Below are 27,555 nucleotides of genomic sequence, written 5' to 3'. Positions count from 1 at the left end.
ATACAATATGTAAAGCAAATGTGATTAACATTACATAGCATTATGTCAGTTAAATGTAATTTACCTAATTCAATGTATTTAAATAAGTAAAAATACTTAATTTTAAGAACAAGGGAAAATATGATTGGTGTAGCACTTTGCCACACACATTTTAACGCGTACTACACACGTTAAAGACCTTTTTAAAAAGTTCCTGTGGGAAATGACAGTGTCATTTGGGTCTAGCATCATTCTGGTTGCACAAACTAGAAAGAGAAGTTGTGCTGTGGTAATACTAGTCTTTATCTCAGAGACCAAGAGTCATTTTGCAAAATTGTAGTCTCATTTCCCTAAACAACTCCAGACTGAATTGTACTTTAGTTCCTCAGTTCTATATTTTTGCAGAGGCAGAAACCCAAGCTCTTGATTTTTTTTTTAAAGTGTTGCTGACGGGTTGAGATAACTTTTTACTCCATTATGTATAACCATGGAATAGCATTAACAAGTGAAAGATGTAATAAATTAGACATCTCTACATTTTAGACAGAGAAGATGGAAACATCATTGTTTTTCTTTTCTCAATTAAATATGTGTGAACCAAAAGAAAAAACTTTTTTCAAGTTAATATATGGTTCAGGAAAAGAAGAAACAAGCAAAGAAGCCAAAATCAGGTAAAAATCATAATTTTTTAAGTTAGCCTTATACTTTTAAAAACATGATCGACATTGAATATTTGTTAGCACTTGTTTTTAAAATATCTGGTTGAAAATATATTGATTGTAATATTACAACTGAAAAAAATCTATTTATTAGGAGTAAATAACTGTTAAATCTAAAAGTATTTTTATTTTATTTTTTAAAATGCAACAATTTTAACCACACAGGAGAACTTGTAATAATATTTATTGAAATATAATCTCAAATACTTTAAAGTCACTGAGGGGAAAAAAAACAAGTATATTTCACATATGCTATCCTAATTCCTCCATAAACAGTATTTAAATGAAATTCTTAAGAAAACCACTGAGCGTGTCCAGAGTGAGGGAGGTGGGTGAGAAGGGGTGTCCAGGTGATTACCAATCCCAAATCTGTTTGTCAGTCAGAAGGAGAGATTTCAATTGTCATCCAAGTTGTCCTGAAGCTAATGCCTTTTCATTACAGAGCTAAGGAAAAAAGAAATAGGCTAAGTCTTCTTGTGCAGAAACCTGAGTTTCACGAAGATACTCTTTCCAGCAGATCTGGGCAATTGGCCAAAGAAACAAGGTGAATAACTTGTAATTATCTGGGGGGGGGGGCATTTTGCTGATTCTATCATTAAAGATTTAAGAAAGAGGAAATTAGGGATTACCATTTTATTGAATATTACACAGTAATATAAGGAAGGGTTAGCGATCTCATTTCAAAAAAACTAGATCTATTCCATAAAATTAAACCATTTTAATAGCTTGAATTAAGTAATCTCATAAAAATTTAAAGATGCTCTTTTAAAATTATATGCCTGCCAATTTTAAATGATATATTTTACTCCTTCATCACTTTGTATTTTAAACTGATGAAATACTCATTAATTTAAGAGTTTGCACAATGTCATTGAGAAGTGCTATTCATCTCTTTCTTCAGTAGTTTGGAAAAAATGCCCTAGGTACAGTATCAAGTAAAGCACAAAAAGGGATGTTTTGTAACTTTTAGCCATTTCTTTAGTTCAAACAGAAAATGGAATAACCTTATACACTAGGATAATATAAATTTTTCCAAATATGAAATATGACCAATAAAAGATCCAAGACAAATATATTCAATTCTCAATTATCAACATTTCTAAAATATTTGTTGTATTAAGAATGTTTCCTATTTCTTACCCTTTTAAAACTTCATTAGTCAAACTTCCTGTATCTGTTAAAAAAAATTGTTGCATATTTTGGTAAGAGTTTCAAGGAAATTGCAGTTTTAAAAAAGTTTGACTGAAAGACACTGTTAGATTAGGTTCTCCTATTTGCCAAATTAAGAAAGATAATTGACCTGATTTCTTTGTTTTTAACCTAACACATGATTATTTTTCCCTAGAAAATAAAATAATTCATGAGAAAATAATGTTATTTTAACACATTGTTTTATAGGCAAAACCCAATGTATTTGAACTTTCCAATATAAATACAATTTCCATTGTATAATAATCAAAGGAGAAATCCTGTGAAATATGACTGAAAAGAGCAGTATGATAGCACATGTTAGAGCAGATTCATAAGTAGAGTTTCTGCATACTCCATTATAAAACATTGTTTCTTGAACAGAATCTCTCCTGAAGAAGCAGTGATATGGGGTGAATCATTTGACAAACTGCTTTCCCATAAAGGTTAGTGCTACTTTTCCCAAATACTTTATTCTTTAATGGAAAAGCATACAAAATATGTATGTAACTATACAAAGCAGGCTGTCATAAAAATTTAGTCTGATTGATAATTTACAGCAATATGAGTTTTTGATCCACAGAAATAACTAAATAATAGAACAGTCAACTAATAAGAGTATTTTAAAAATACTCTTATTTTATTAAGAATTGCTTATGGTGGATGAAATATTTCTTGGTGCTAGATGAATAGTTCCATATTTTCAGTGTTTTTAGTTTGTGAATGAGATCCTTGGTTTTATTAAATCCCAGATTATCTGTGTTATTTTTACTGTTAAGTGATCAAAAATCTAAAGTAGCTCTGTTCATGGATATTTAGGAAACCTTCGTGAAAATATATATTGTTTTAATTTTATAAATGCTTCACTCTTTGCATCAGTCATCAGAATTTTGCAGAGTAACTGAGAATCAGGTGGGCATTTAAGGTGGAGCTTTGTAGATGAGATGGAAAGTGAGGACAAATACTGAGTTTGTCCAAGCACAGGTCAGAGGACAGGCTGCCTGGATTGCTAATCCTTAGAGTCAGCTGCATAAGGAAACAGCTGAGTAAGCATTTTTTCCTGGCCTTTATTCAATCCACAGTTTCTTTCAGGGAGTAAAACTGACAGACTGAACCGAGTAGGCGATGAGGCTAAGCAACCACAGGGTTCATTGCTTTCCACGTTAAACCAGGCAGAGTCTGCTTAAGAAGCAACACTTTATCACTACCAAATAGCCACACACTTCCTCTAGCCCACAGCTTTTATTTGTATCTCCACGTTCTTCTATTCCTTACCGCATTTCTTTGGGTTAGCCTGAGGCTAACTACTGTTTACAGCATTGCCAGTGGTTTTCTCATCCTAAGGTGTCTACTGGAAGCAGGAGCTCCTGTTGCTGGGAGTGCAGTACTTGCAATTCAGCCTCAAGTACTATGCACTCTTTGATGAAACCAACTTTTCTAATCTGTCTTCATGTCCTTTAATTTTCTCCTAATTGTCCATCCATCTATAAGGTTTTGGTGACCAGTTCATGTTCCCCTAGATTTACTGACAGAGAATCCTATTTCTGCAGACTCTCCCTGAAGACCTTCCCTCTTCCAATGAAAACAGATTCTGCCTCTGAATTGTAATATTGACTCAGAGAAAGAAAAGTATAGGTAGAGAAATCAAGGTTTAAATTTAGGCAAGGATGTAGTGAAAATGGAGGGTAGTGGTAAGAAAGGAAGTTCATGCTGAAAAAAGTTTAATGGGTTACTCCATCCTCATTTCACCTTAATGCTCTATAACTCCCTATTTTGGAGAAAAATAATGTGAACAGCTTTCTTCAACTTTTCTTCATTCCCAGTATCCACCCATTTCTTGACTTTTGTTAAAATTCTTGCCAAATATATGTAAAACCTATCTCCCATTCTCATTATCTTCTCTGTCACTCTCTTGGTTCAGGTATTTATCTAATTACAACCTGTGTAAAACTTTCCTCCCTAATTCATGCCCCCCAAACTTATTTCTTCTTTTAATCTCCTATTATTTCCACCATTTGGGCACAACTCAGCCCTTGAGCCTCTTCACTAGTCAGAGCAAGGAAAAAAGAAGTGGAATTCATTTTTTTTTCCAGTTTGAATGTTTATTATAAGGAAACATGTCTTTTCATCTGTGGATCTCCAAACCCAGCACCTGGTAAATATTAAGTGTTCGAATAATATAACCAAATTTGTTGCTAGGAAAAACTTAGTCCTGGGTCCCTTTCGAGATTTGAGCTCTGGTTCTCTTCTGCCTCACAATCACTTTCCTAATCACTTTCATATTCAGCTTCCTCAACTGTAAATGGAGATCACAATGTCTTTAGCTCCAATAGAAATAAATTTCTGTCAGGATTACATGAGATGAGTAAGAAGCCAATAACTGTTTTCTGTTTCTTTTTTTTTTTTTAACATCTTTACTGGAGTGTAATTGCTTTACAATGGTGTGTTAGTTTCTGCTCTGTAACAAAGTGAATCAGCTATACATATACATATATCCTCATATCCCCTTCCTCTTGCATCTCCCTCCCACCCTCCCTATCCCACCCCTCTAGGTGTTCACAAAGCACCGAGCTGATCTCCTTGTGCTATGTGGCTGCTTCCCACTAGCTATCTATTTTACGTTTGGTAGTGTATATATGTCCATGCCACTCTCTCATTTCATCTCAGCTTACCCTTCCCCCTCCCCATGTCCTCAAGTTCATGCTCTACATCTGAGTCTTTATTCCTGTCCTGCCCCTAGGTTCTTTAGAACCATTATTATTATTATTTTTAGATTCCATACATATGTGTTAGCATACGGTACTTATTTTTCTCTTCCTGACTTACTTCACTCTGTATGGCAGTCTCTAGGTCCATCCACCTCACTACAAATAACTCAATTTCGTTTCCTTTTATGGCTGAGTAATATCCCATTGTATATATGTGCCACATCTTCTTTATCCATTCATCTGTCGATGGACACTTAGGTTGCAACAAGCCAATAACTGTTTGACACTACACAAATGTAAATGGCTTCTGCTATCATGAAAAATAATTATCAACAATAAATTTAATAATCTTTTTCTGTTTTGCAACCTGCTCCCAGCTGTATAAACATCACTTACAGGGTTAAATTTCAATGGAAAGAAATATATAAGCTGGACTTTTCTTTAACTTAATACATTGGTATATAATAATTTCATCATACTCTCACGACCCATTAGAGAGAATAAAGGTTCTCTCTAGGCAATTAGTCCTACAGAAAATCCTCCCCTGGCATTCTCTAATCATGTTGCTTTACAAGTAGTCAAAACCAAATGGAAAAAAATCTGCTCCTCTCTGTTCTCTACTGGTGGAAATATTAAAGTTCTGTAAAACAGCAGCAGTTGGAACCTAGAGGGGGTAGCATGAATAACAAAAATCAGCACTGACCCACTTAGACATTATTATCATTGCTCATGATCAAAGTGCTAATTAAATTATACTGGATTCACAAAAAATTATGTTAATGGTATTCTTTTAATCAATCCCAAAAATTCAGTTATTCTAAATTGCAAATCTTATTGTACTATTAAATTATAAAGCTTAAAATAATCACCTAAGAAAGTCTCATGGTTGCAATGGTCAAATTCAGCTCATTTCTATTGATTTGACTGTAGGCCAAAAAGAAAAAAAAAAGGAAAGTTTTATACTCATGCACACACAAACACACACACACTTCAAGACCTTGCTCTATCAGATTTTATAGAATTTCCGTTTCGTTAAATGTGTAAGTTTCTCAAATTCTGTATGCCATATCTATATAAAGGAAATGGAAAATGTATTAAATTTATTCAAATGGGAAGTGAAGTGATAAGTCAAACAAAATACATCAGAAAATTTGAGTATTTATTTGACAAAAAAATGCCTGATACTAAAACCACTGCAGAATAATTATTAGCATCTTTAGGAAAGGAGAAGAGTAGATGGTTCTTATGCTAGATTTTAGGGGATTAACAAAAAATTCACTAGCTGGACAAAGAGAAAGAGATCATCCAAGCAGAAAGCCAACATAGGCATGGGGCATTAAACAGTGCAATTTATTTAGCGAACTAGAGAGAAAGTAATTCTTTATTGAGAAACATAATTTGAAAAAGCGTGGCTTAGGGTAACAGGTAATAGATGAAACTCAAGCAGAAAGAACAGTGTTTTTGCTGTGTTCCACAGAAACCAAGGAATCCATGGAGTGTTTTGATAATTCCACTATTGTATTCAAATTTCGTTCCTAAAATGTAGCTTAATTCTTTTAAAATTAAAAAAAGCACAGAAGGTAAAATCCAAGGAAATATAACCAAAGTAGGGACTTTAGTTAATAATAATGTATTAGTATTTGTTTATTAATTATAACATATGTAGAGGCTTCCCTGGTGGCGCAGTGGTTAAGAATCTGCCTACCAATGCAGGGGACACGGGTTTGAGCCCTGGCCCGGAAAGATCCCACATGCCTCGGAGCAACTAAGCCCGTGCGCCACAGCTACCGAGCCTGCGCTCTAGAGTCCGCGAGCCACAAATACTGAGCCCACATGCCACAACTACTGAAGCCCACACTCCTAGAGCCTGTGCTCCGCAACAAGAGAAGCCACTGCAATGAGAAGCCCACGCACCACAACGAAGAGTAGCCCCCGCTCGCTGCAAGAAAGCCCGTGTGAAGAAACGAAGACTCAATGCAGCCAAAAACAAATAAATAAATAAATTTATATATAAAAAAAATTATAACATATGTACCTTACCAATGTAAGATGTTAATAATAGCAGGGATCTGGAGGTGTGGGGTGTGTGGAAGCTCTGTCCTATCTTCATAACTCTTCTGTAAATCTAATCTATTCTAAAAGTAAATGTTATTTTAAAAAATGAACTCAAATATGTTATACAGTAAATTTAATACACTGCAGTCCATCAATAATTTAACCTCCATTCCTCATTTGTTTCTCTGCAGATATTAAGGTAATTTTTTTCCTGCCTTCCCTGTTTATTGACAAATTTGCCTGAAACTGAAAAATGAATCATAAAAATCTATGATTTAAAACCATATATAACAATAATTTCTAAATGTTGTTTAAGAAAAACAAAAGGAATAAACCAAAAACCAGTATCAGACTGTCATTCATAATCATCAATTTCAAATTTAGTTATCAGTCTTCTTACCAATTGACTTTATGAAAATAAATGTTACCAATATGAACTTAGCAAATCAATTAATTCCAATAAAATTACATATATATGTATATTACACTCACATATTCGTGAGTGTTTGTATGCATATATTTATATGGTTCTGTGTAAGACAGCTTTGAAAGTAAAACAATGCTGCTGATAATACATAATTTTGAAAACAATTGGATAAATAGTTTAAAATATGCCTGTAGAACTTGCAATGTTTCATGTAGGCTTTAGAAAATCATTACATGAAATTATGTCGATGCATGCAAGATTTCAACAGGCAGAGGAAAAGGTTATTCCTGAGTAGAGAAAAAGGCAGGAAAAGGGCTAGAGAAATAAGCGATTTGCGCTTACTGGGCTTATAACCTAGGAAAGCAAGCAGGTCGCATTCACTGAGGTAAAGAGTAGTGAAAAATCACATTGGAAAATCAAGTTGGGGACAAACTCAAGAAGAGTTTGTTTGTTAGAAAGCTAACTCTGATGGATAGAAAGGTAGAATTCTATGCATATAATAGGACTGCCTACAAGGTTGTTACAAATATCAAAGTTAACCTCAACGTAAGGGCTATTTTGGAAAGAAAATGGAAGAACTTGGTGACTGAATGAATGATTACTTATGTTGTAAAGTGAGGTGGTGAAGAAACAGGAGATGAAGAAAAAGGAGCCAAAGATCTCTAGATTTTGTTCCATATTAATAGGAAGGTAAGAGTGCCTTTTATAGATCAGAAATAGAGGTGGAAAAAATAGATTTGGAGAAGATAACAGGTGAGACTTTGAACTTTTTTAGTTGCTGGTAAACTTTATCAGCAGTTTTGAAGGGTTTTATAGGCACACACTTAGAATATAGAAGCATGATTGATTATAGAAACATTTTCTAACCATCTCACATACTTGATAAGTAAAGATTTGAAAGAGAAGGTTATTTCCTATGAAGGGAGTCTGTCAATAAAAAAAAAACTTCCAACTACTACCTGTTTATTTTCCTGTACATCCTTTTTTCCAGTCACTGCAAATAATTCCAGTATTTTTAGTCTTTTTATTAACAGCTATTTGCTTGGACTTTTTGCACTTTAAATTGTGATTATATATACTAAGCTTAATTTTGAGATTAATTCATGATAAGGTAGGATAAAAGGAATATGTGAGTCATTTCACCCCCTTGATTTAAAAACAGGAACTGATGATACTGTGGGAAGTACATATTACTGACTTTGAGGAAAGGCTGCAAGGAAGTGCATACTTCTCTTTTGGGGAAGGAAATTAGCACTTCTCCTTACACTTTTCACCTTGTGGCTTTTTAAGTTGCCCTTTCCAATTTTCAGTTACCAGTTTTCTGCAAGATAAGGGATTCCAGGGTTCTGCAAATTTAACTTTCTGAATCAAGCTGACCCGTAACAAGCACGCAATTACTTTATCTATCTAAAAAATAAAAGTAAGTAAAATCCAGTCTAGATTATAAATGGGCCACACAAACAAATCATTATTGCACAAGTAACTACCACATTCTGTGGCAGGTCCAAAGTCAAATATCAAAGGAGAAGCAAGGCAACCTAGTACTTAAGATACCACACTGTATTTGGGTTTCCAACTTCTGAGTTCCTTGACTTTTTGTTTCATTTGGTTTCTTGGCATCAGAAAAATACTCCAACAGATGTCAGAGTTTCAATTTAGAAACATGCAATTACAAGCATTTCATATTTGTATGACACATTGAGCCAGCTTCTTCCAGTGTGAATTCTAATCCCGGGTTCTATCAAGCGCTTTTGGCAGATGTCTTCACCACTGCTTTCTTCTAAAGGACTGTTTAGTAAGTTACTGCCTCTGTGTGAGAAACGGTTCCATTGTGACCTGACTTCATGCAGCTGCCCCAAGTAAGAGAAACAGGAAGTAACTAGTGTGCTGGGATAATCCTGCACGATATTACGTATTATTTGTTTTAAAAGTCATTTACTTAAACTTTTAAATAGATGAACTACCTTCTCATTCATCATTAATTTGTTTGTTGAATCAGTATTTATTCTCCCCTATTATATTCATATTATGGCAACAAGATTCATTCACTTTAACTCACCATGAGCACTTTTAACACACAGCGCTTTTCCTTACGTTAATGCTGTGACTTCATTTTGAATGTCTGTATCAAACTCAAGACTAAGCACGGTGGTACTCCAAAGCCCAACGGCTGGTACAGAGCTGACACTCACTCATGCTTTGTGAATTAGTGAAGGACTATTTAAGTAGCATTCATGTTATTTTCTGGAAGGCTTCTATAGTCATCTTAAGTAAGCTGATTTTTCTCTGCTGCTCCAAACGGAATTAGTCACCCCTGCAATTCTCATTTCTTAGTCCTTGGTCTATACATGCCTGTCTTGCCTATTAATCTCCATATTCCTCAACAGTAAAGACTTTGTTGTTTCATGGCAGTTGAAAGACAAACGTTCTATAATTATAAACAAAATAAACCTGGATTCAAACCCCTGTGCTGTCTTTTCCCAGCGGTAAGATTCAGGGCAACTCAACTCTCTGAACCTCAGCTTCTTCATCTGTATAAATGGGTAGAACAGGACTTAACTCCTTAGGGCTGGTGTGAAAATTAAATGGAACTGCCCCAATAAAAGGCATATAGCAGTGTGCCAAGGCCTTAGCAAAGACTCAAAACTTCAACTATTGTAATTAATATCACTGCATTTTCAGTTTATAATACAGTCCTCAGGTTCATACTAAGTGTTTCACAAATAATTAAAAGATAGACAAAGGAAGTTATTTTTAATAAGTAACAATTTCAGTTGTCTGGCATATGGATGATCCCTTCTAGGTGTCAATACAAAAAGTTTCTTATAATTGAGATTTATTAATAGGAAAAGTGATGACCATATCCTCCTAAAATTGTCACAGCAATTTATCAACTTGCTTTAGGAACAATCTGGTATTTAAAAACTGATCAATCATGCTTATATATGACATATAGATAGAATAAAATGAAATCCAAAAAGCATTTCCCTTCACTGGGGTCAAAGTAACTTTATTCATAAGCCCACTAAAGCATATTCTTAATTTCCTTTTTCCCGTCTAGGTCTGACCTGGAACAGACCATTCTGTTGTAAGATAGCAGGCATTTTATTTGATAACTTTGCTTTAATTTCCATTTAAATAGTAACAGAGGAGCAAGTTAGAACAAGACAGATGTCTCTCACTGTGGGAGAGGAAGAGGCAGGACCCACATCATGAACACACAGGGCAATACCACCCAATGACAGGCTTTTCAATATCAAAGTGCACATTTCCATACGACCACTTTTGCTTTTCTTAATTAGGATTACCTGAAGATGTTCTCACCATCATTTTGCTGTCTTGCTTCCAATTGTTTCCTAATATCTAGTCAAGGAATCCTCCTCAGACTACTTTATAGCAGCTACCGAGCAAATAAGAAATTTCAGAATTCTATTAAAAAATACAAAGAATCTATCAGTTGTGAAGATAATTATGAGAGATAAATTAAGAGACTATACATATAGTTAGGATTCAATCCAGCAAAAAGTGGATGTTAATTGGAGGAAAAAAGGGCAAACATTTTAGAAATTTTGAAGAGGAAGGAAGTATGGGTGCTAAGCAGCGGTTTTTGATTACACTAAAAATTCATCAAGGGGGAATTCTCAATATATTTTTTTTAAAGTTCTGGCCAGAGGCTGGGGCATGACTACGTAACTACCTAAAGTTTGGTTTAAGCCAATTGGTCTACAGATGGTTGTTTTTGTTGTGGCTTTTCTTTCACACACCTAAACATTGCCCACATTTCAAATTCTACTTCAATTTTGATTGAGGGGTTGAAAGGCATGTGTTGCCTTAGTCTCCTTGTTTCCTTCTGGGATCATTACACAAGAAGAAGAAGGAAAAAAAAAAGACAAAAAGTAAAAGCAGAGATTAGGCAACAAAATGATCTTTCTAGTCGCATAAATGGAAAAGGAAGAAGTTTTCAAGCTGTTGCCAATCAATAGTCAAATGATGCTTATTCAGCCTATTTTCTAAAGTCATCAGCCTGGGGCTCCAGCTTTACCTGAAGTCTGAAAGGTTGCTGCTGTGATGTAGTTTTCCAAAATTAGAGGAATGTAACCTTCGACAATAGTAATGACTCAGACTGCTTTTTTACAAGTTCAGGTACTGAGCTACAGAGGGTAAAAGAGTTGTGGAAAGGAAAGTCAAACAGACCGCACTGAGGAACAGTAATCCCTAAGAGTGCTGGTGGGTTAACAAGTCAGGGTAAAACCCACTTGTCTGACTCCCTGTTTTTCACTTTCATAGCTATTTTGGCTTAAAAATAATAAAAACAGAGATAGATCACTAACTTTACTCTGAGAATATATATATTTGTAGGTATTTGGGGAAAATCTTCTATCAAAAAGCTTCAAGGAATCATTATCCATTTATATTTTTCTGCTACATTCTGAGCAAAGCACACTACACAGCATGAGAAATAAATCTTGAAAATCAAACACTAACTGTGCTAGAGAAATAAGAACAAGAGTGGTTCAATATCACTCACATTGATCATTCTTCCTTCTCCTCAGAGACTAGAATTTGTTGACTTAAGCAGGAAGCGCTTAGAACTAAGGCCTCCTTAAGACAGCTGTGTTTGACTAGGAATTATCTTACCAGCATCTAATCACTGTGGACAATTTCTGGGTGGCATGTCAGTCCTATGATGCCTTCTCAAATTCTTGTTGAGACTGACCTTTGCTTATCTTCCTAGTTTCTTCACTAAGGTTTAACCACTAACATCTGGTGCTCAGGATCAATTTACCAAGGAAAAGAAATGGCAGACTCTCCCCTCACCCCAATGAAAACACCAATGGAAGGAGCAGTGGAGTAGAAGACGCCCACAGGGCTCCTCTATCATGGTAGTGTTTGGAGAGATCCCATACCTACCACTTAGGGAATGTCTGTAGGTTATGCCATTTCTGGCTGTTGTTCTCTTACATTAAGTTCCTGGATCTCTAATATAATCAAACAGTTGCTTTCAGCATTAAAAACAAAAATGAAAACACAATGCTTCACGACAAACAGGACAAGTTCTAGATATAGGAGAAGTAAATGGTGACATGTAACACATGATTTGAGGACTACAGTAGTTTCCTGTGGCTGTGTAACAAGCTATGATAACTTTAGGGACTTACAACACAAATATATTATCTTACAGTTCTGTAGGTCAGAGGTGTAGCACGGATCTCACTGGAAAAAAAATCAAGGTGTCAGCAGGCTGTTGTCCTCTGTGGAAGGTCTTGGGGAGAATCCCTTTCCTATCCATTTGGGTTCTTGGCAGAAGTCAGCTCTTTGCACTTTTGGACCAAGGTCTCCATTCTCTTGCTGGCTCTAAACTAAGGCCACTCTCACCCTCTGGAAGCCACCACACTCTGGCTCTTGACCATCTTCTGCCATCTTGAAGGGCAGCAAGAGTGCTTCTCACATCGCATTCCCCTGACCCACTTCTCTGCTTTCCTCCTTCACTTTTAAGCACTCATGTGATGAGATTGGGTCCACCTGGATAATCCAGGATAATTTGCCCCTCTCAAGGTTCTTAACCTTAATCACATCAGCAAAGCTTTTGCTCCATGTCAGGTAATGTAGTCACAGGTTCTGAGGGTTAGGACATGGACATCTTTGAAGGACTGTTACTCTACCTATGACAGAAAGTGCTGCCTTCTTGAGAAAGATATACTTCTACAACTTGTTTGTTTGAAAACTGAGATCTGAGACAATTGAATTTATATGAATCTCAGTTTTCTCAGCTACGAAAATTAATATAGGACATATTCCAGACATATGTTGTAGTATTAAATGTAGTAATGTGTATGAACAGCACTTAGCCCTCAAAACCTTTAAACATGTTAAAAATGCAAACCCTCTTAGTTATCACCATAGTTCTACCCTATTCATTCTTCTTGCTTCATTCTATATGGAACTTACTATATCACAAATAATCATGGACCATGAGGAATAGTTCTAGAGAACAGTGAATAGAAGAAATGAATATAAGTGAAAATAAGTTGAGTAGACAAAGAAAGCTATCATTTACTTCACAATTTTTTTGCCTTAATGCTAGAATGTATGCTTCTCCCTCTTTAAATTCCTGAATTTAAGTCTCTAATATTTTGTTCAGAATCTTTACATCTGTGATCATTGGTCTATAATTTTCTTTTCCTTTCTTAATCATTATTTCTGGGGGTGCTGTTGGTGTTACATTTGTCAGGTTTTGGTATTAGAGTTATCCTAGCCCCTTAAAATGAGAAGGAAATTATTCATCCCTCCACTGTTTTCTGTAAGTTGTATAACATTAGAATACTTTTTTCTTAAATGTTTGATGAAATTCACCAAATCTGGGCCCAAGATTTTATTTTGGGGGGGTGGTATTTTTATTATAAAAATCTATTAATTTAATAGTTTCAGATTTTTCACTTCAGTGTCAGTTTGGGTAGGCTTTCTTTACACAATTTTCCCATTTTATTTAAATTATATTTATTGGCATAAAATCATTCATAATATTTACTATCTTTGTAATATGCCTAAGATCTGTGGAAATATCACTGATTTTCTTCCTACTACCATGAAACAGCCTCACTAGGAGTTCTACTTTATTAATGTTTTTGAACAACCAACTTTTGGCTTTGTAAATTTTCTCTATGGTTTGTTTTCTTTTATATAGCCTTGTTTTATAATTTTTTTTTCCTTCAACTTACTGTGGCTTTAATTTTCTCTTGTTTTTAAAGCTTCTTAAAGTAGAAACTCAGATTTTATTTTTTACTAGTATAGCATTTCATGTGGTAAATTTCCCTCTAAATGCGGTTTAAATTGCATCCTACAAAATTTGATGTGCTGTATTTTTATTATAATTCAATTGTAAATACTTTCTAATTTCTCTTTTGATTCCTTCTTTGATCAATAAATTATTTATATGTGTTGTTTTATTTCCAAATATTTGGGGGCTTTTAAAGCTATGTTACTAGTTGATTTTTTTAACACCTTTACTGGAGTATAATTGCTTTACAATGGTGTGTTAGTTTCTGCTTTATAACAAAGTAAATCAGCTATTCATATACATATATCCCCATATCTCCTCCCTCTTGCATCTCCCTCCCACCCACCCTATCCCACCACTCTAGATGGTCACAAAGCACGGAACTGATCTCCCTGTGATATGCGGCTGCTTCCGACTAGCTATTTTACATTTGGTAGTATATATAAGTCCATGCTACTCTCTCACTTTGTCCCAGCTTACCCTTCCCCCTCCCCGTGTCCTCAAGTCCATTCTCTACGTCTCTATCTTTATTCATGTCCTTCCCCTCGGTTCTTCAGAACCTTTTTTTTTTTTTTAGATTCCATATATATGTGTTAGCATATGGTATTTGTTTTTCTGACTTACTTCACTCTGGACTCTATGTCCATCCACCTCACTACAAATAACTCCATTTCGTTTCCTCATATGGCTGAGTAATATTCCATTGTATATATGTGCCACATCTCCTTTATCCATTCAACTGTCAAGGGACTCAGGTTACTTCCATATCCTGGCTCTTGTATATAGAGCTACAATGAACATCCTGGTACATGTTTGTTTTTGAATTATGTTTTTCTCAGGGTATATCCCCAGTAGTAGGATTGTTGGGTCATATGTTAGCTCTATTTTTAGTTTTGTAAGGAACCTCCATACTGTTCTCCATAGTGGCTGTATCAATTTACATTCCCACCAACAATGCAAGAGGGTTCCCTTTTCTCCACACCCTCTCCAGCATTTATTGTTTCTAGATTTTTTGATGATGGCCATTCTGACTGGTTTGAGGTGATACCTCATTGTAGTTTTGATTTGCATTACTCTAATGATTAGTGATGTTGAACATTCTTCCATGTGTTTGTTAGCTACCTGTATATCTTCTTTGGAGAAATGTCTATTTAGGTCTTCTGTCCATTATTGGATTGGGTTGTTTGTTTTTTTGATATTCAGCTGCATTAGCTGCTTGTATATTTTGGAGATTAATCCTTTGTCAGTTGCTTCATTTGTGAATATTTTCTTCCATTCTGAGGGTTGTCTTTTCATCTTGTTTATGGCTTCCTTTGCTGTGAAAAGCTTTTAAGTTTCATTAGGTCCCATTTATTTATTTTTGTTTTTATTTCCATTGGGCAAAAAGGATCTTGCTGTGATTTATGTCACAGAGTGTTCTGCCTATGTTTTCCGCTAAGAATTTTATAGTGTCTGACCTTACATTTAGGTCTTTAATCCATTTTGAGTTTATTTTTGTGTATGGTGTTAGGAAGTGTTCTAATTTCATTCTTTTAAGTGTAGGTGTCCAGTTTTCCCAGCACCACTTATTGAAGAGGCTGTCTTTTCTCCATTGTATACTCTTGCCTCCTTTATCAAAGATAAGGTGACCATATGTGCGTGGGTTTGTCTCTGGGCTTTCTATCCTGTTACATTGATCTATATTTCTATTTTTGTTCCAGTACCATACTGTCTTGATGACTGTAGCTTTGTAGTATTGTCTGAAGTCCGGGAGCCTGATTTCTCCAGCTCCATTTTTCTTTCTCAAGATTACTTTGGTTATTCAGGGTCTTTTGTGTTTCCATACAAACTGTGCAATTTTTTGTTCTAGTTCTGTGAAAAATGCCATTGGTAGTTTGATAGGGATTGCATTGAATCTGTAGATTGCTTTGGGTAGTATAGTTCATATCTTGGGGCACAAATCAAGTCTTGGTAAATTTTTAAAAAATGAAATCATATCAAGTATCTTTTCTGACCACAATGCTATGAGACTAGATATAAATTACAGGAAAAAATCTGTAAAAAATACAAAGACATGGAGGCTAAACAATACACTACTTAATAACCAAGAGATCATTGAGGAAATCAAAAAATACCTAGAAACAAATGACAATGAAAACACAATGACCCAAAACCTGTGGGATGCAGCAAAAGCAGTTCTAAGAGGGAAGTTTATAGCAATACAATCCTACCTCAAGAAACAAGAAACATCTCAAATAACCAATCTAACCTTACACCTAAAGCAATTAGAGAAAGAAGAACAAAAAACCCCAATGTTAGCAGAAGGAAAGAAATCATAAAGATCAGACCAGAAATACATGAAAAAGAAATAAAGGAAACAATAGCAAAGATCAATAAAACTAAAAGCTTGTTCTTTGAGAAGATAAACAAAATTGATAAACCATTAGCTAGACACATCAAGAAAAAAAGGGAGAAGACTCAAATCAATAGAATTGGAAATGAAAAAGAAGTAACAACTGACACTGCAGAAATACAAAGGATCATGAGAGATTACTACAAGCAACTATATGATAATAAAATGGACAACCTGGAAAACATGGACAAATTCTTAGAAAAGCACAACCTTCCAAGACTAACCAGAAAGAAATAGAAAATATAAACTGGCCAATCACAAACACTGAAACTGAGACTGTGATTAAAAATCTTCCAACAAACAAAAGCCCAGGACCAGATGGCTTCACAGGCAAATTGTATCAAACACTTAGAGAAGAGCTAACACCTATCCTTCTCAAACTCTTCCAAAATATAGCAGAGGGAGGAACACTCCCAAACTCATTCTATGGGGCCACCATCACCCTGATACCAAAACCAGACATATATGTCACAAAGAAAGAAAACTACAGGCCAATATCACCAATGGACACAGATGTAAAAATCCTCAACAAAATACTAGCAAACAGAATCCAACAGCACATTAAAAGGATCATACACCATGATCAAGTGGGGTTTATACCAGGAATGCAAGGATTCTTCAATATATGCAAATCAATCAGTGTGATGCATCATATTAACAAATTGAAGGATAAAAACCATATGATCAGCTCAATAGATGCAGAGAAAGCTTTTGACAAAATTCAACACCAATTTATGATAAAAACCCTCCAGAAAATAGGCATAGAGGGAATTTACCTCAACATAATAAAGGCCATATATGACAAACCCACAGCCAACATTGTTCTCAATGGTGAAAAACTGAAACCACTTCCTCTAAGATCAGGAACAAGACAAGGTTGTCCAATCTCACCACTCTTATTCAACATAGTTTTGGAAGTTTTAGCCATAGCAATCAGAGAAGAAAAAGAAATAAAAGGAATCCAAATTGTAAAAGACGAAGTAAAGCTGTCCCTGTTTGCAGATGACATGATACTATACACAGAGAATTCTAAAGACACTACCAGAAAACTAGTAGAGCTAATCAATGAATTTGGTAAAGTTGCAGGATACAAAATTAATGCACAGAAATCTCTTGCATTCCTATACACTATTGACGAAAAATCTGAAAGAGAAATTAAGGAAACACTCCCATTTACCATTGCAACAAAAAGAAAAAATACCTAGGAATAAACCTACCTAAGGAGACAAAAGACCTGTATGCAGAAAACTGTAAGATACTGATGAAAGAAATTAAAGATCATACAAACAGATGGAGAGATATACCATGTTGTTGGATTGGAAGAATCAACACTGTGAAAATGACCAGTTGATTTTTGATTAAAACCGTTATGGGCAAAGGACATACTGTGTAAGACTTCAATCTTTTGACATTTATTTATATTCATTTTACATTCTAGCATGTGATCCATCTTAGATAATCTTGCTTGTGCACTTGAAAATATGTATTTGGTAGAATATCATATAATTGTCAATTAGTTCAATTTAGTTGATAATGTTCAAGTTTTACATATTCTGATTGACATTCTGTCTATTTGTTCTATAAATGTATGAGTGAACAGAATTAAAATCTGGAAGTATAATTGTGAAATTTTCCCCCTCGTTTCGTGCTATCCTTTTTTTTAAATTTTTTAAAAATTTTTAGCTGTGTTATGTCTTCATTGCTGTGCGTGGGATTTCTCTAGTTGTGGTGAGCGGGGGCTACTCTTTGTTGTAGTGTGTGGGCTTCTCATTGTGGTGGCTTCTCCTGTTGCCAAGCATAGGCTCTAGGCACGCGGGCTTCAGTAGTTGTGGCACACGGTGGGCTCAGTATTTGTGGCTTGTGGGCTCTAGAACTCAGGTTCAGTAGTTGTGGCACATGGGTTTAGTTGCTCTGCTGCATTTGGGATCTTCCCAGACCAGAGCTCAAACCCATGTCCCCTGCACTGGCAGGCAGATTCTTAACTACTGTGCCACCAGGGAAGTCCTCTACTATCCTAAATTAAATAATTTCTATTTTCCCGTCTTCTAGTCTACTCATCTTTTCTTAGGCAGTTGTTAATCTGCTGTCATGATGATCCAATGAATTTTTTTTGCTTCAGGTATTTTCCATTTTAGTTCTAGAAGTTCCATTTGATTGTTTTCTATAGTTTCAATTTCTTTTCTGAGTTTTTGCATCTATTCACTCCTTATGTCTTTTTTAACCTTTTCATTCTTCAACATTGTGCTATTTCCAACATTTCAGGTATCTTGTGTTTCAGGTATCTGTTTCTATTGACCACTTTTGTTATTGATAATGGGTCACATTAGACATTTCTTGCATGCCTAATAAATTTTTATTGTATGTGTGCAAGGAGGAAGATATAGGAGTCTAGATTATGCTGTCTTCCTTTAAACAGCATTAGATTATTGTTCTGGCAGTCAGTTAAATCACGGGTGGATCCTCTTGATTCTTTCTGATCAGTTTGATATTTAAAACCAATCTCTTTCCAATTTATCTTAGTTTGAGGACAAAGACCTTGCCTGTAGTATTTATACCAAAAATATAGCCTTTCTTGGGTATCTCCACTATAGCTGGGCCAGAAATCCAAAGTCTCCCAGACCCATGCAAACTCCCTGATCTCCATTTACCTCTCAGCACCACTGTAGCTATACTCTTCTGGGCTTCACAGAGTTTGCTCTGCCCGTGTACAGCCTGACCCTCAGCCAAGGATCTACAGGTAACCTGCATGTAGACTTCCAGGCACCCTCTGCATGTTTCTTTCTTCTCTTTTTTCCTCTGTACCCTGACCCACAAATCCCAAACATATCATGATCCCCAGACTCATCTCTGCCTCCTCAACAAGATTTTTTTGCTAGAACTTTTGTATTTTTAATGAAAATTTGTACTTTTTCTCACGTGTTCAATTATTACTTATTTCTTTCAGTAAGTAAATATTGAGTGATTCCTTCATGCTGGGGATTTTTGTGGCAAATTAGACAAGGGCCTTCATCTCATGAATCTCACAATATAGCATGAGAAACAAAAATAAGGAAGCAACTGCAGCACAATAGTTTAAATGTTACCCAGTGTAGGAAGTCATATATGAAGGACACCCAACTTATTCTTGAGAGATCAGTGAAATCTTTCCAGATAAAGTGATCTCTAATTTAAACTTCAATGGGTGATACAGATTAGTCTGATGAAATTAGATTGATAAAATTGGAGTAGGAAGAGAAAATCTTTTCAATAGAAGCTAAAGAGATGTGGGAACATGGCACATGAATGGAACTCTAAGTTATTTCACTGTGCTTGGAGCTTAGAGTGTGAGAAAGAGAGTGGAAAGAGATTAAGGGCATTGTTGGAAAATTTTCAACAGTGAAGAAATATAATTAAGTTTGTACTCTAGAAAGATATTACTGACTAGAATGTGAATAATAACTTGGAAAGTGTTGGGGGGGGGGTTAGCAGGGGAGGGAAGCAAGTGAAGCCTGGAGTCAGAGTCACCATTTAGAAGGTTTTTATAATAATCTATGTAAAATATGATCCTGGTCTGAATAAGGGTAATTCCAGATTGAATAAAAATAAAAAGACAGATGCATGATACATAAAGAAGATAAAGTTGAGAAGATTTGATTATCAATTGAGTTGAAAAGAAAATTGGGGATCCCTAAGGATGCCAGGGTTGTGGGTTAAGTTGTTGAGTGGATGGTGTCATTGCGTGGGAAACATTCTGGGAAGCTTTTGGGTGAAGATATTGAATTCAGCTGTGATGTGATTATTTTGGTGGGAAATTCAGTGGAGATGTTTACCAAATGTTGGGTGATATGAGCTTGGAGCTCAGGAAAGAGATCTGAGCCGGAGATCATTTCTGAAAATCATCAGCATATTCATTGTGTTAAAGTGTTGAAGTGATTGCCCTGGAATTGGAATTAAAGGGAAGAAGGAAGAAGGATAAACTGAGAAGTATTTAGAAAAGCAGTAGTCAGAGATATAAGAAGAAACTCAAGAGTGTATGTGTCATAGAAAAGAATTACAGACATATTTCATCTTTGCCTGCTGTCATAGAGAGATGAAGTAATATATGGATTGGAAAAAAATTTTTTCCATGGAATATTACAGTAAGTCATTTTGGTAAAAATTATTTAAGTCAAGCGTTGAGTAGAAACCACATTTTAGTGTATGGGGAGGTAAATGCGTGAAGGGGATTAAGAGACCAACTGCAGAAAGCTTACTCAAAAGACTTTGTAAGGAGAAAGATATAGATCAGTAGCTGGAGGAATATCTGAGGTGAAGAGAAAAATTTTCTTCTAATGATTTCTTGCAATGAGATTAAAATCTTTTAATTAGATCAAAATTTAACTCAGAGAAACTTTACTGGTTTGCAAGATTGTTTGTAATGCCTTATTTTGCCTGTAGGTGCCAGCAGTATGCATAAAGTACAGAGGGAAATAAGGGGGAAAGGAGTTTCAGGAAAAATGTTAGAAGACGAGGATACAGGAGGATAGAGAAAGAAAAGGGAGGTAGAAGAGGCAAGAAAAGGAGAAGAATGTAAAGAACAGAATCCCAGCGAACATCACATTTAACCAGGGAACAGCCAGGCTTAAAGTAATCGGATGGTATAAATTAGGAGGTATGGTGTCCTAGAATCCTAGGAAGAAGAATATTTCAAACGCTGCTAGGTGAGAAATCTAGACAGCACTCATGAAATTTCCTCGTGTAATAACTCACCTGTGATAGCAGAAAGAGAAATAGGTCATAACTATGAGTAGAGAACAAATCTAAAGAAAGATTGCTAAAAATTGTTTGTATCCAACTCAAATGTGAATTTCTCTGAGAATATTTATTTATTTATTTATTTATTTATTTATTTATTTATTTATTGGCTGTGCTGTGCAGCATGTGAGATCTTAGTTCCCCAACCAGGGATCAAACATGTGCTCCCCGCGTTAGGAGCACAGAGTCTTAACCACTGGACTGCCAGGGAAGTCCCTGAGAAAATTTATCTGAAAAATCTAGAAGGAACATTTTTACCTTTTCTCAATGCTTCTATAATGCTCTCTTCTCTATTTCAAATACCATTAACTGAACAGCTTCACTTCTCTTATCCCACAGAAATGAAAACTTACATCTACACACACACACACAAAATCTATACATAAATGTTTATAGCATCCTTATTGATAACTGCTCCCCAAAACCTTCAACAGGAATGGTTATACAAATCCATACCATGGAATACAACACGGCAATGAAAAGGCACAAATTACTGCTATACTGATGAATCTCCAGCGAATCATGGTAGATGAAAAAAGCCACCCCAAACAATATATACTACATGATTCCACTTATACCATATTCTTGAATTGACCAAATTACAGCAATGGAGAACAGACTATTGGTTCCTAACATTTAAGGAGGGGTTGGGTGTGGGAAAAATGTGAGTATAACAGTAAAAAGGCAACATGAGATAACCTTGTAATCATGGAAATATTCTATATCTTAACTATATCAATATCATTATCCTATTTGTGATATTTTTACTACAGTTTTACAAGATGTTATATTGGTGGAAACTGGATAAAGGGTACATGGGCTCTGTCTCTGTTATTTCCTGCAACTACACGTGAATCTATAATTTTCTCAAAGAAGTTTAATTTTTTTAAAAAATACCGGGGCTTCCCTGGTGGCACAGTGGTTAAGAAGCTGCCTGCCAATGCAGAGGACACGGGTTCGAGCCCTGGTCTGGGAAAATCCCGCATGCCACGGAGCAACTAAGCTCATGTGCTACAACTACTGAGCCTGCGCTCTAGAGCCCTCGAGCCACAACTACTGAAGCCCGCGTGCCTAGAGCCGGTGCTGCACAACCATAGAAGCCACCACAATGAGAAGCCTGCGCACTGCAACGAACAGTAGACCCCGCTCGCGCAACTAGAGAAAACCCAAGCGCGTCAACAAAGACCCGACACGACCAAAAATAAATGAAAAAAAACCCAAAAACCTATTAGCCCAAAAAAGTAGAATATCATAAATAGTTGAAAGAACCCTAGTATTAAAGTCAGATTGTCTTAGTGTTGAATCCTGAGTCTGCCACAGTTTTAGCTATGAAACTTTACCTAACTGAGCCTAAAAAAAACGATAGTCATCAAAATCATCAACATCATCATAACCATCACACCCCCCATCAAAACCCAGATAGAGTACTTGCTATACGCCAGTTTCTGTTTTAAGCGTCCTGCACATTTTGGCACATTTAATTCTCTAAACAGCTCTATCAGGTCCGTTTTATCATTATCTTAATTTTAAATATTGAGAAACTGAGACACAGAAAGGAAAAGTAATTCACTCAGGACCACATAGTAACTAGCTGAACAAGAACTTGAACCCTGGCAGTCTTCCATAAGACTTGATACCTGCCCCTAACATTCATGGGCCTCAGGAAAAAAGTAAAAATAGAGGCCCCATACTATATTTCTAAATGCTTAAGAGTTACAGATCAGGCTAATAAACTGTTAAAAATAGACATTTTGGGCTTCCCTGGTGGCGCAGTGGTTGAGAGTCCGCCTGCCGATGCAGGGGACATGGGTTCGTGCCCCGGTCCGGGAAGATCCCACATGCTGCGGAGCGGCTGGGCCCGTGAGCCATGGCCGCTGAGCCTGCGCGTCCGGAGCCTGTGCTCCACAATGGGAGAGGCCACAACAGTGAGAGGCCCGCATACCGCAAAAAAAACACAAAAAACAAAACAAAAAAAAACATTTTATCCTTCTGTTGTGACACACGGTAGATTACGTTTGAATATAAAATTCTCAGACTCTTCCCAGTTCTACCCTATAAGCATAGCCCACCTCCCTTCACTTTCCACCCATGGTTTGGTTCCACACTGTGAGAGGCCTCTTTGCACATTTGGGTGGACACTCCAGCATGCAAATTCAAGTCCTGTCCACACTCAAGCCTTGGGGTGTGCATTCCACTGAGACAGGTGCCTTTGGTGGATGTATCTGGGGAAGAGGACTGTGCCAATCCTGGAAACACAAAGCCTTTTTTTTTTTTCTTTGAAAATGTTGGGGGTAGGAGTTTATTAATTTATTTATTTATTTTTGCTGTGTTGGGTCTTTGTTTCTGTGCAAGGGCTTTCTCTAGTTGTGGCAAGCAGGGGCCACTCTTCATCGCGGTGCACGGGCCTCTCACTATCGCGGCCTCCCTTGTTGCGGAGCACAGGCTCCAGTCGCGCAGGCTCAGTAGTTGTGGTTCACAGGCCTAGTTGCTCCATGGCATGTGGGATCCTCCCAGACCAGGGCTCGAACCCGTGTCCCCTGCATTAGCAGGCAGATTCTCAACCACTGTGCCACCAGGGAAGCCCCACAAAGCCTTTTAAAGGGAATTTCAGGGTCCTGAGTCCAAGAAGCATGGTCTAGAAGTTGAGAGATGATCTCCAGCTGGAATGGCTCTTTGGCTCTGTAGAATAACCCTACGACACTCACCCCAAGGAAAGGCACAGCTGAGAGAAACCCAAAGTGAGGTCCAGATTTAAGGTCCCTGTTACTCAGGTCTAAGTATGATACCAGCCTCATTTCAACAGAAATGGTACTTACCTTTCATAGTTGTGAAGATTTCAGCTAATTGTTAACATGGTTCCTCATGAGCAAGATGTGTGCTACTGCCCTGAATTAGAGGGAAGACGCTGCTTCTGCTAACACTCACAGTTGTACTTCAATATCAAGTAGCATATATTCTCAGTATCAATATTTTTTAGTTAAAATATATCACTTCTTTCCTTGGTAGATGGACTGGAGACTTTTACCAGATTTCTTAAAACTGAATTCAGTGAGGAAAACATTGAATTTTGGATAGCCTGTGAAGATTTCAAGAAAAGCAAAGACCCTCAACAAATAATTCATAAAGCAAAAGCAATATATGAGAAATTTATACAGAATGATGCTCCACAAGAGGTAAAGATGATTGTAAAAATTTACATCTGTTTGAAAATTTTTTGAGAGAATATGTCTTCATCAAATCGGTACTGCCATACATTCTAACAGAAAGGTCAGAATTTTGTTGAAACAAAAATGGTGGTTATTTACAAGCATGTCTCATGTTATTCTCTTCACTTTATTGCACTTCACATATATTTTGTTTTTTACAAATTGAAGGTTTGTGACAGCCCTGCCTTGAACAAGTCTATCGGTGCCATTTTTCCAACAGCATTGGTTCACTTCATATCTCTATGTAACATTTAGGTAGTTCTCACAATAATTCTTACTTTTTCCATTATTATTATACTTGCTATGGTGATCTGTGATCAGTGATCTTTGATGTTTCTACTGTGACTCATTGAAGGCTCAGCTGATGGTTAGCCTTTTTGCACAATGAAGTATTTTTTAATTAAGGGATGTATGTTGTTTTTTTAGTCATAATGCTATCACACACTTAATGGATTATCATGTAAACATAACATTTTTATGCACTGGGAAACCAAAAAATTTGTGTGACTCACTTTATTGCGATATCCCCTTTACTGAGGTGGTCTGGAAGGGAACCCGCAATATCTCCAAGGTCGGCCTGTATATAGATTTCTATTTACAAACAGAATGCATTATAAGATATTGCTTATGGAAGGAAAGGTATAACTGAAGTTACTCCTCAGGGTATTTTATTCTAGACTAAGAGTGAACACAATTAATTGCAACATTTAGATTCATTCATTTATCATGTTTATCACCTTAGCACAAGTAACTGCTTGTAGAAACTAAAGACTTTTGTACGTGATGAAGGTAAGAGAAATCAAGAAGTTTGTATTATGTACTATTTTAATGTTAGCTCATCTACCTGTACAAAGTTTCATTTGCCCTGTAATTATTATCCCTACACATTAAGATGGACTAAGAGAAAATTTCATAATAGAAAGATGAGGAAAACCTAATTTGGCAACGGTTCAAGTGAAAAAACAATTGTGATTTTTTTTTTTACTGCAAGCTCAGTATGAGGTAACTGTATGAAACAACTGCTAAAATGGCTATTAAACCAGCAAATATTACTTCACTATCCTTGAATATGAATTACAGTTTCTGTATTTTTAGTACGTGCTCAATAAATAGTGTCTTTTCACAGAAGTGTAGAACTGATAATCTGTCACTGTTAAGAGTTCTGTTTGACTATAAATTGTTGCTGTCCACGAGGTAGCACTGCTTATGTAGATACTGTTGCACATGAAATGACAGTTATTTTCCTTGTTTCAGTATGTCTCAATCTGTTTTGTGTTTCAAAGTATTATCCTGTCTTCCCCTTACACACAAGTAAACAAAGGCAGCTGGTTATGTGGTGTTACCCACGAAGGAAAAGAAACCTACGTGAAAACTGAAAACTGAGCACCATCAAAGCCGAATATATCATCAATGTTTTGATAAAAAGCGTTAAAGGATTTTATATCTTTATATATATACACACACACACATATATATGCATATAGGCATTTTCAGCACACGTTTGCTTGTAGGAAAACATCATAATATAATGAAAAGAGCACTGGGATATAGCAAAAGCCTCACATTGAAATCCCAAATATGCCCCAAACACACTGCTTGCCCTCACTCAAAATAACTGAATTTCTACAAAGTTTAGTTTTCACTTTGAAAATGAGTTGAATCTAATGACCTCTAGGACACCTAACATTACACTGTTCCATGATCCTACACTGGCAGAGACTGATAAGGACCGGGTGCAAAGGGAGAGAAGAGCCAGGTAACATGCCAGCCCAGAGTGAATCACTGGATCCCTGGACCCACAACAGGAAAAGCACCAAGCATCCAAGTGCCGTATGCCCCCTCCAACGTGGAGTCAGTCCTTTACTTCTGTTTCTCAAAGGTGTTTACTTAAGTAGATTGACGATAATTACACTTTTATTATTGTTTTTATTATCCAGGTTAACCTTGATTTTCACACCAAAGAAATCATCACCAGGAGCATCACCCAACCCACCCTCCACAGTTTTGATGCTGCACAAAGCAGAGTGTATCAGCTCATGGAGCAAGACAGTTACACACGTTTTCTGAAATCTGACATCTATTTAGACTTGATAGAAGGAAGACCTCAGAGACCAACAAATCTTAGAAGACGATCACGTTCATTTACCTACAATGAATTCCAGGATGTAAAGTCAGATGTTGCCATTTGGTTATAAAGAAAATTAATTTTGCTCATTTTGCTGGCAAGCTTGTATATCTGCTTCTAAGATATAGCATGTTTATGTTAACAAATTGGTAAGTCTTTTAAAATAAAGTGCATCATTCGAAATGATTTAAAAAATGCAAACCAAAATTTTTATTCTGACAATATATACTCTATCTGCCAAGATATTCTGTAAAAGCTTCCATCTGACTTCATTTCATTCATAGTCAGAAAAACTTATTGCTTAATTAAAAGGCAGAAAAGAAGTAATAATTATGTTGTATAAGATTGTAAAGGTTAAACTTTTGCAAAATTTCAACAGTTTGGCCAAATATCTAGTTTGGACTTTTTTTTCTAGATGTAAACTATATGATGCTCAGATAGCCATGTATTTGGACAACATTTTCTATAACGATGAAGCTTTTCTCTGGTTCAGTTATAGAGAGTATAGAACCCTGGCTCAAGAATAGCAATATATCACTTCTAGCTATAAGCCAGCAACAGGAACTTTTGGGAGGACACATTCATCTCTACAGAACTTCCAGGTCATACAGAACCTAGGTTGATAACCGAGAATGGGATCCACATTTGTGCTCATTCCTAAGTGAGCATGGACGTACTCAGTTATACGGAACCACTTCTGGTGGTCAAAGAAACATGACCAGATGCTGCAATAGCTCCAGGTTGGGACTGAGTGGAGCATCTTCTCATCTGTGAGAAAAACTTTCCGCTAAAAGAGTGGGCAGTGAGTCATCTGAATGATGACCAGAGGAGGTTTATCCCCAGAGTCATGAACCTTTATTTTTGGAATGAGAGGAAATAAAGAGGCAAGGAGTCCAAGGCCCTGGAAACTCAGGCACATGCCACACAGGCTCATATTCAGATAGTGTTCCTCCATGGATCATGTTCTTATTCCAAATCTCACTGAATCATTTAATACTATATTATTCAAAGATGATGATGCTAATAAGTATGTATGTCTCTAACTATCGGGAAATATTTACTTTTAGATGTGTGTTGCATTATATGTAAACGTCTGTATTTAAAATGTCATACGTTTGGCTTTGGCAAATGTTATTTTAGTTGAACTGTAAAGTATAAAACTGTAGATCACCTATAGTAATAAATATTTTTAATTTCTTCTTTCA

General features: G+C 36.1%; 1 protein-coding gene across 1 annotated transcript; it reads left to right on the top strand.

Annotated features, from left to right (window-relative positions):
- Positions 1-304: 304 nt before the first annotated feature.
- Positions 305-27,555, top strand: RGS18 (regulator of G protein signaling 18). The gene is made up of 5 exons (XM_004315846.4): positions 305-650; positions 1,141-1,242; positions 2,271-2,332; positions 24,026-24,192; positions 26,163-27,555. Exons 1-5 carry the CDS (start codon positions 532-534, stop codon positions 26,418-26,420), a joined length of 708 nt encoding a protein of 235 aa, XP_004315894.1. The 5' UTR covers positions 305-531; the 3' UTR covers positions 26,421-27,555.

This window comes from Tursiops truncatus, chromosome 1 (assembly GCF_011762595.2).
Source record: "Tursiops truncatus isolate mTurTru1 chromosome 1, mTurTru1.mat.Y, whole genome shotgun sequence".
Classification (NCBI taxonomy): domain Eukaryota; kingdom Metazoa; phylum Chordata; class Mammalia; order Artiodactyla; family Delphinidae; genus Tursiops; species Tursiops truncatus.
The sequence above is the reverse complement of the archived record's forward strand: the minus strand, read 5'-3'. Positions and strand labels throughout refer to the sequence as shown.